This window comes from Saccostrea echinata, unplaced genomic scaffold (genome assembly GCF_033153115.1).
Source record: "Saccostrea echinata isolate AGI-Se365-2 ecotype Australia unplaced genomic scaffold, CSIRO_AGI_Sech_v1 ptg000038l, whole genome shotgun sequence".
Classification (NCBI taxonomy): Eukaryota; Metazoa; Mollusca; class Bivalvia; order Ostreida; family Ostreidae; genus Saccostrea; species Saccostrea echinata.
The window spans coordinates 1,384,300-1,393,751 of record NW_026889787.1 but is presented as its reverse complement, the minus strand read 5'-3'; the positions used below and the strand labels follow the sequence as shown (position 1 = coordinate 1,393,751).

Genomic DNA, 9,452 nt, shown 5'->3' with positions numbered 1-9,452 from the left:
ATGCAAATATCTACAAGATCGACCGCTAATGATTCAAAGTAATGTTTCATTAATCATTGCAGTCGCACTCTTTAATGATAAAAAATTAAAAATTGTTTATCTTTAAGGTATCTGATGTACAATTGACTAAAAAATGATGCATGGTAAGGTATACATCCCATATACTCATTTGATAGGTATGGGTATAAAGTTTCTAAAAATAGCATTTTTTCCCGCCAAATTACTATGGGGAAGTAACTCCAGCATTTGAAATATAATGCAGGAAAACATGATATTTTTCTGGTGATGTCCAAAATCTGTACAATATAATTGATATTTGGTAAAATATGATTGATGATAATAATAAACAATATATTTTTGAAATAAAATAACTAATTTTATCTTTCTCAATTATATTTTGAAGAGAAAATTTCCAATTTACCCCCCCCCTCCCCTTGACACACATACAAGAAATAATATTGAAGAAAGGAGGATTGTACCTAGTTTATTACATGGTTATTTACACATCAATCACTGTTTTTCTGCTCTTTAAAACCATTATGAATATTGAATTTCCATACAAGTTAATATTGTTTAATGAATAAAAAAAATATTCATTTTTATAAGTAAGAATTTTTTCTCTTATTGAACATGATTGTGTTTTATGTAAGTAGCTATGACAATGTCATCTCACTAAGAATCATACTGCATCAAACAAAAGCAATAGATGGATATTACAATGTGTAAAACAGTAGCTTATTTACAAAATACATCAAGTTTTGGGTTCAAATACATCACATTTCACAATAGGTGCTAGCATAAAAATCACTTACTGCTCATAGATGCCAAGCACAGGTCAAAACTTGCAACCTTTCACCAGTAAATTGTCGTGTCCCAATATGAGTGAAATATTTTTGAAGGGACATAAAGCAAACAAGCGCAAGACTAGTGCAAATACTTATGGTACTCATAAAATTGAACACTATTCAAAAAGAGTAACAAGTACAAAAAAAAACTTGACATAACGAGTTTTTCACACAAAAAACATGAGTGCAAAAATTTATGGTACACATAAAAATACCTTTTCCTAGTAACAGGTACATTGTTATTGTGAGAAAAAATGACACAACTTGGGTATTACAGTATCTAACACTTTACAGTCATTGGTCACTCTTGGTTTACCATGATAGTTTTTTGCACAAAAAAACATTACGCAGACCATCTTCGCCTGCACGTTTATGAATTATTTTCAAATGATGCAAACCAAGTCCAGAGCCTGCAACATTCTCTGCCATGTTCATTTTTAGTGCCAACAAGAGCACTCAAAGATGGCAGATACAAGGCTTTTGCCGCATTAAAGTTTTCTTGAAGGAAATGTGTTTCTGCATCATATGCAGATTTGGACAGATCAGATTTACAAACAGCAATAGATAATATTTTGGAAAGCATTTTCACATCTTCCACAGCATCATGTGCAGAATATGACTCTTTACAAAAGTGCTTAGCAAGATATATCTGTGTATACTTTTCTAGTTTTTTATGTTTTGATCGAATCAAAGACAACGAGTCAGTAAAACCTGACACATTTTCAAGAAACTGTTTCTGTAAACCAATCCGTTCAACAGCATAGGAAAGGACTCGGAAATCAAATACTCGACCGTTGTGAGCTATGATGATGACTCCATTATTCCTAATGTACTCAACCAGGTAAGAAAATTTGAAACCGCGTCACGAATGGGAGCTGCAACAACTTTGGATCCATAAGTGTAAACTGATGTTCCATCGCAGACTATTCCTGTCGTTTGCTCTGCTCCAGGCTCTATGGGTATTTTTGGTAGAACATAAGTCGAGAATGAATCTCCAGACTCCATCTCCACAGCACCAATTTGAGTAATATGAGGCATGGCTCCTTGTCTGACTACAGAAATACAATTACTTCAATTTTTACTTGATATTTTAGAGTATTTATAATGATAATACAAGCAACCACTTTTGCTAAAAATAGGGATAGGCTTAAAATAATGAGCAACTTACTAAGCCCAGTTGTTTCCAAATCAAAAACAATGAATGTTGGCTTCATGTTCTTCAGCTTTTGAACAGCACTAAATGTTGGCTTGGTAATGGGATCTGGTACTTTTTCAATGTCAGCTTCTGCACCAAGACCAACCTCTAACAATGCAAACATTGTTATTCAAATTGTTAGCATACGTATCTATATAACATAAAGTATTTGCTTTCCTACAGATTTTTACTTTCTTTTATTAAGAAAACATATATTTTAAATCTACTAGAATAGTTAACCTGATTGATAAGTGGACCCTCTGAAGCCTCAAATGCATCCTTTTGAGTTGCTCTTTCTTGTTTTAGGATAAGACGACGACGTTTGGTCCCTGGTAGTCTCATCTTTTCTCTTTTCTTTTTCCTGTCTTCATCTACTTTTCATTGCAAACTGATTCGGGCATTCTGGAAACATCCCTGTAAAGAATAAAATCAGAAGTAATACAGGTTAACACTGTTATGTATTCTTCATTGTTGTGATAATGATAATAATGTTAAATTAAAATTTACCCAATAAATTCATCAGGAATTACTGCTACCCCCAAATCGGTAAACTCCTCTTTAAAATCTCCCTCTTTTTTCTGTGAAACAGCTCTGAAATATACAGTTATACATTTAGTTATGTTAAATTTATGTTGCATTTGTATTCAAAACATTTACATGTATTAGAGGTATTTTATTTAATACATAAACATAATTTTAATTACATCATTTCTTTCTCAAAGGCCATCATGCTTTCTTCCTTCATGTTATCTTTGGCATATTTCTCAATAATCTGCCCAGCCCTCCTTTCCATAGTTTTCAAACTTCTGTTATTTATGAATGGTAAATCTAAGGTTGTAAGCAGATTGTTCATTCGCTGGGGTCCACCGACATTGTCAATCATGGCTACAAGGAATATTTGTTTGTTATTCCTTTCAAGCTTTTAATAAAATTTACAACAGAATATAACATCATTAGGACAATAAAATCAGAGATATTGGCAAACAACATACCTGCACCAATTTTTGTATTTATACAAAAACTCGGCATCCCCTTGCCATGCTCCTCGTCTCTGTGCGTTTTCCCATAAGGAATCCTGTTGGGCCTCAGACAAAAAGTACACTGGACATACAGATACCCGCCCAGTCCAAGTTTCATCTCACCCTTGATGGTTCTTTTAGTAAGGTAAAGAGGCCCGCATTTACAGTGCCTGCAATTTTCCAGGGCATCTATAACTGACACCCACTCTATCACCCGTCTTCCATTTCGCCACCCGTTTGCACTAAACTTTTTGCTATTGATCAAACTTTTCATACCAGGAAAACATGTTTCACAAGTGTCCCCTTCACAAATATGACCAGATATATAGTTATGGTCGACTAACACATTAATTTTCGACGACTTTTTGAAGCGACCTTTTTTATTCCGCTGCAACATGGACGCCGCCATATTGAAAACTGTTTATAACGACGTCACGAGATATTTAGATATTTTGGTTTTTAAACTTAAAAATAATTTTCGGGTATCAACTTCTACATAAAATTGTTATATATGAGTATTAATCCAGTTGAATGAAAAAAAAAATGCATTTAAAGATTTTTTACTTTCCCCCGTAATCTACCGAGGTCATTCCGGAAAATGCCGAGCTCTCATGCTCAATTGTACATCCGATACCTTAAGAGAAACAAACGTAAATCTCTCACTCCATCCATCTAAAAATAGTCCAGTGAAACCTGTCTAATTTGACGTGCAATGGGAAACAAAATTTGTGTCAGAATAGAAAAGGTGTCGGATTACACAATGTAAAGAATATGGAAGACAGTAAACTGGGAATTTAAATACAGGTCGGGATTCACAGTGAAAGGAATTGCACAGGTGTCGGATTAAACAGTTTGCACTGTAATAAACTTTCACTTGTCAGATCAATTGTATATGTCATTGTGCTACTGAATATAGTAAATATTGAAGTTTTTCTAACCTAGAGAACTTCTTAAATATTAAGAGAGAGAGAGAGAGAGTTAATTTGTTCCGGTCATTATTTGATTTCAAATCGGAAAAGGAGTGTGTGTGTGTGTGGGGGGGGGGGGGGGGGCTTGATTGTATTTCAACGACCTCGAAAATTTTTTATCTTCAATACGCAAAAAACAAATTTATGATTGATTATATGCATAGAATGCATAGTTATCAATTAGTTCACAATAAAGCCCTGTATCATCCCTACGGCAATTCTCATGTCATTTGAAATATAGAAATTGAATCAAAATCAATCTCGACAGTGTGGTCTAAATCGCAAGATTAAAGAATTTTACAGAAGAAAACATTATCCTCCCCATTCCCCGGGTTCAAAAAATAAAAAAAAAAAATTAACTGGGCTCATTTTTTTTTTCAAATATTTAAACTAGAGTGTTTCAATGAACGTATGTTTCCCTGATGTAGCATTATAAGAGATAACAAAACTAAGAGTGGTCAGCTCTTTATTAGCATTTGTCTGCAAAGAAAAAAAACAGCGACAGAATGCATTGATAAAAAAAATATGACAATCAAATGGAAATATGGTTCCTCCATCCTTAAAACGAAAATGAATAATGAAATCGAAATTATCAGAATTAAATATTTCTTTTTATTTATTCAAACGTGTTTCATTCGATTCGTAGCTAGAAATATTTCAATCTCTATTTACTGCAATTAATTAACCGACTGGAGTAATTATGAAAAGTAGGTCAAAAGTCAGGGTCAAGTGGATGGTAACGTTTGTATTTTTCATTATACACGTACCTTATGACAAACAGTGCACGTGCTAAATAGCGGAGACTTACTTCCAAATGTCCAGAATATACTGTATATCGGCAACATGATCTCTTTTGAAAAGTTGTTCAAAGGTAAGGATCAAAGGTGAAGGTCAGTAACCCTGGTAGTGCCAAGCAATACCTGAGCAGAATATTAAATCAATACCTCTTACAGTTCTCAAGATATAAGATTTGACAGACGGACAGACAGCTAGACAGACAATCAGACAGTCAGCTAGACAGACAGACAGACACCAAGTAAATCCCTTAGTATCCCTCTGGTCTGCAGATGACACAAAAATCGGGGGTTTCAATTCAAGAATATCTGCAATTGCAAAATAAGAAACATGTTTGAATTCTTAATGATCTTCTATACACTAAATCAAAACGTTTTTTGGACATTGAGAAAATTATATTGTACAAAGGTGTAAATATTGAATTGATTTGTTTCTTTTTTTATCTATGCCCTTTTAAATGTACTCAGACAAAAGACACTTGTTCGTTTATTTGTTTGTTTGTTTGTCTGTGATTGAAATATATTATACTGTAAACGTGGAAATATCCGTGTAGGAGAAATTTGTGTCTGCTGCTTTCGGTCTCAAATATTGAGTTAATTAATATGTTCAAATATAATGTATATTCAAAAAAACTATGTATCACCTACTTAAATCATCAACTAAAAATTTGATAAAGATTTCATGTTTTATGTGATCAACCATGTCTTGCATTTTAGAAGCTGGACGTTTTATCTGCTGTAGGAAAACTACAGGAGTATATACTTAATTTCATTCTTATTACACTTTGTGACCCCCCGAAGATTGTATAAAAAGTTGACAAAATTAAATAGTCCAAAGAAACAACGTAAAATTAGTCATCTGTCATCTATGTCTTGAAATCACCAGTTATGAACTATAAAAATATAAAATATTAGTTCTTTTTAAAGTTTTTTTTTATCTATTGTAAATATAGTTCTCGTTATAAATACAGCATTTTGGTAATGGTTACTATATTAGCTGAGTCACCTGAGCTATTGCTATATGTTTTTGCATCGTGTGTTTTTTGTTTGAACATTTTCAGCTGCTTCTCTGGAACGACTGAAGCAATTTCAGCCACTTTTGGTATATGCCATCTACGGTTCTTTTCTCGGTCCCGTCGATTTCGAGATAACGATTTCTATTTGCCACAGGCAAGCAATTTGGTTCTTGGATTCGACAAAGCGCATGTTGCCCGAGAACACAGTCAATAAATGTATAATGTTTAACTGACTCTTCTTAACATATTTTATTAGATATTTATATCAAGCATTAAAAAATAACAAATTTGAAGCTCTCGAATGTCTTTTTTGCACCAAAAACATTCTATATTTTCTAATGAAAATAAAAAATTTATGTTAAACATAATTAGGAGCTTAGGTCCTTTCCACAGCTATAGCGTAAAAATGCCAAAAATAGAGATTCTGACTCCCTGCACTGGACGCTGGGACTCAAGGAAGGATTTCGTAAATTATTTGAAATGTAAAAGTAAGTTGTACTCTATTAGTTGTGAAAATTACAAAGCTTTGTTTATATTCTGTCAAATTTTATAGATCCTCAGATACATGACAGGCTAAGGGTTTCATGAAAGTGTTATTCCGTATTTCCACACCCTTAAAACTTTGACCGGTATACATGTAGGTTCTATTTAATAAGCTGGTACACAATGTAGGCGTCATAAGAAAAGGAAAACCCAATAGAAGATGACAAAGAAAAACGAAGGAATAAAGGAAAAAAAATGCACCTTAAAAAAAAAAAAAAACAAAAACCAGCAAACAAACAAAACAAAACCAAAGTCTTTCTTCACCTGACCCCTGCACGTGACCTCTAGACACGTAGGATTGACCCCGCTCTTCATTCTGTGGTACATTAAACATACATTTTCTTGGGGCAGAAAATTTGTTGATACAGTGATTTTTTCATGTTTTTTTTTCCCAGACCAGGCCCTTCCTCCCTCCCTCCCCTCCCTTCTGAAAAAAAAAATTCTATACAATCTACGGCCGTCGAAAGGATATTTGTCTTTCGTTTGGTGTGGTAAATTAAGTAAAGGTTGAAGACTCTCAATAGAAATTGAAAGTGACTAAACCGTTTAAGGCTGATTGTTGCAAGGACGTAGTACTTTTATGCATTTATAGAGATGCATAAGATTTGTAGTTGTTTATGCTCAATATCTCTTTTTTAATTATAAGTAACTTGCGAAAAATGGTTAAAAAAGGATTTATAATTATTTACAATGACTCCTTTCTAATTTTCCTGGTTCTTGGAATAAAAATCAATATCTTTTAAAAATAACATATTTTCAAAATCAACACTTACATGTATATGGAGAAAATACTCCAAAACACCACTTTATCTATATATATAAGAAATTTAAGAAAAAAGATCACGGCGTCCTGAGTGTACATTTCTTCCTTTTCATCCAAAGCCCTCTCTTAACATCAATAAAGTATACTCTCTTATGCTATACTTTCTACACATATTGGAAGTATTTAAGGGGGGTAACTGGGGTTTTCATTGCGCAATACTTCGCGCAGCATAGTATATTAAAATGTATTTATTCTTTTAAAGCAACTATTTTTACATAATTTATAAAAATTTACAAATTTACGAAATCTCAGGGTAAAAATTCTAATTACGTTTTTAATAAACTGACTTTTTAAACGTCACATTTTTTCATATGATTGGTAGATACATGTAGATGTCGTAATAGTGTGTTTTTGACGTTATGAATAACCGAAGTTCTTTAAGAGGGGTATTTAATTATATCATAAAATAAAAAGTATACAATAGATGCTCTTGAAATTTTAGACGTAGGAAATTGAGAATCCATCAATTTTATTATTTTTTATGTAAATCTGTGATATCTATTATATTTTATAGTACTCCATAAAAACAGGAAAATATCATTGACACTTTGAGATGCCCCTTTGGAAACCAGACGGAAGAATTTTTTGTTTCTTGCATAAAATGTACAATATAGTATTACTCATCAAAAAATATAATTTGAGCAAAAAGTCTATAGTAGCATTTGTATAATTTGTTCCGAAGTGCAAAAAAATGACATTTTCCTAAATAATCCTATAGTAATTGTACCTATATTTTGAGATGGTCCCTAAAAACGACCAGACGGTAGATTTTCACTAAACTTGGCAAGTATACTGAAGTCAATGTAAGATACATATGATATAAAATTAAAGAGTTTCTCTGCAGTAGTTTTCACAAAAAAAAAAAACCCAGTTGGCTCCCTTAAGCTGTAAATTTCATTCTGAAAATTCTGAAACGACATATGATATGCCAAAACACAATAAAAATCACAAAAAAATTCACATGAATTGAAATATATAAGACCGATAGTATTCGGTCATATCAGATATGAGGGGTGGGGAAAGGGGGGGGGGGGGTACTGGTTAAAATATCTAACAATAAAGATCTTTCAGAAATGGCATATGTTAGACCAAAAAAGAATATATACACACAAATAACAGAACATACGTTTAGTCCCATGTTGGGGGCGGGGGATGAAAATTTTTATCATTAAGAGTGCAACTGCAACGCTTAATGATACATTTAAGCATTGAATTCTTATTTTTGGATGTCTGTGTCCTATTACAGCACCTGGCTGTGCTGATATATTTAATACCGTGCGTTAGCGCAGTATGATAATTTGTCGACACCGAAGGTGCTGTAAGAATTCAGTGCTTATATTTACATTCTAAAATTTCTCCCTTCATAATTGTTAATTTCATTATTCTTTTTTAATGAATTTAGCGCCTTTCATGAAAGAGTGGCTTTATATAAGAACCGTTGTGACGTGGAAAGTGAGCCGTTGTGACGTGGAAAGTTGAACAAACCACAAGAACACATGGCTCACCTGTGCGTACTGTCTGGGAAAAAGCACAAATCAGGTCAGTATTGAAAAGTCTACATAGGGGGAGGGAGGGGGGGGGGCTAAATTTTAAACTACCTGAGCATGCTTCCATTTCAATATAACAAATGACTTTGCTGTTCATGAGCAGAATATTTTTAAAGATTTTTTTCCCTAGATCTATTTCTTTGTAAAAATATCATCCCCCATTGTGGCCCCATCCTACCCCGTAGGGTCATGATTTGAACAAACTTGAATTGACACTACCTTAGAATGCTCCCATATCAATATAGCTAAACAAGACTTTTCTGTTCTTGAGAAAATGTTTTCCTATATATTTCAATGAAAAACTTCGATCCTCCATGGTGACCCAACCCTACCCCCGGGGGTCCTGTTTTGAACAAACTTGAATCTACACTACCTGAGGATGTTTCCCTATCTATATGACTAAAAATGGATTTGTCCATGAGAAGATAATTCATTTTTCCCCTTTATATTCCTATATAAAACTTTGATCCCCCATTGTGGTCCCACCCCCTTCCCTGGGGTCATCATTTGAACAAACTTGAATCTACATTACCTGAGAATGCTTCCATTTCAATATGACTAAACAGGGCTTTTCTGTTATTGGAAAGAAGATTTTTTCCAAAATATTCCTATGTAAAACTTTGATCCCCGATCGTGACCTCACCCTTCCCTCGGGGGTCATGATTTGAACAAAGTTGAATCTACACTTCCAGAAGATGCTTC

General features: G+C 33.5%; 2 protein-coding genes across 2 annotated transcripts; both read right to left on the bottom strand.

Annotated features, from left to right (window-relative positions):
* Positions 1-1,646: 1,646 nt before the first annotated feature.
* On the bottom strand, positions 1,647-2,382 carry LOC133200329 (uncharacterized). The gene is made up of 3 exons (XM_061336148.1): positions 2,281-2,382; positions 2,014-2,146; positions 1,647-1,897 (listed from the first exon to the last, which is right to left on the bottom strand). The coding sequence occupies exons 1-3, from the start codon at positions 2,380-2,382 to the stop codon at positions 1,647-1,649; spliced, it is 486 nt and encodes a 161-aa protein (XP_061192132.1).
* A 29-nt stretch (positions 2,383-2,411) lies between these two features.
* On the bottom strand, positions 2,412-3,514 carry LOC133200328 (uncharacterized). Its single transcript, XM_061336147.1, has 4 exons — positions 3,033-3,514; positions 2,745-2,925; positions 2,548-2,631; positions 2,412-2,454 (listed from the first exon to the last, which is right to left on the bottom strand). The coding sequence occupies exons 1-4, from the start codon at positions 3,466-3,468 to the stop codon at positions 2,412-2,414; spliced, it is 744 nt and encodes a 247-aa protein (XP_061192131.1). The 5' UTR covers positions 3,469-3,514.
* Between the last annotated feature and the right edge of the window lie 5,938 nt (positions 3,515-9,452).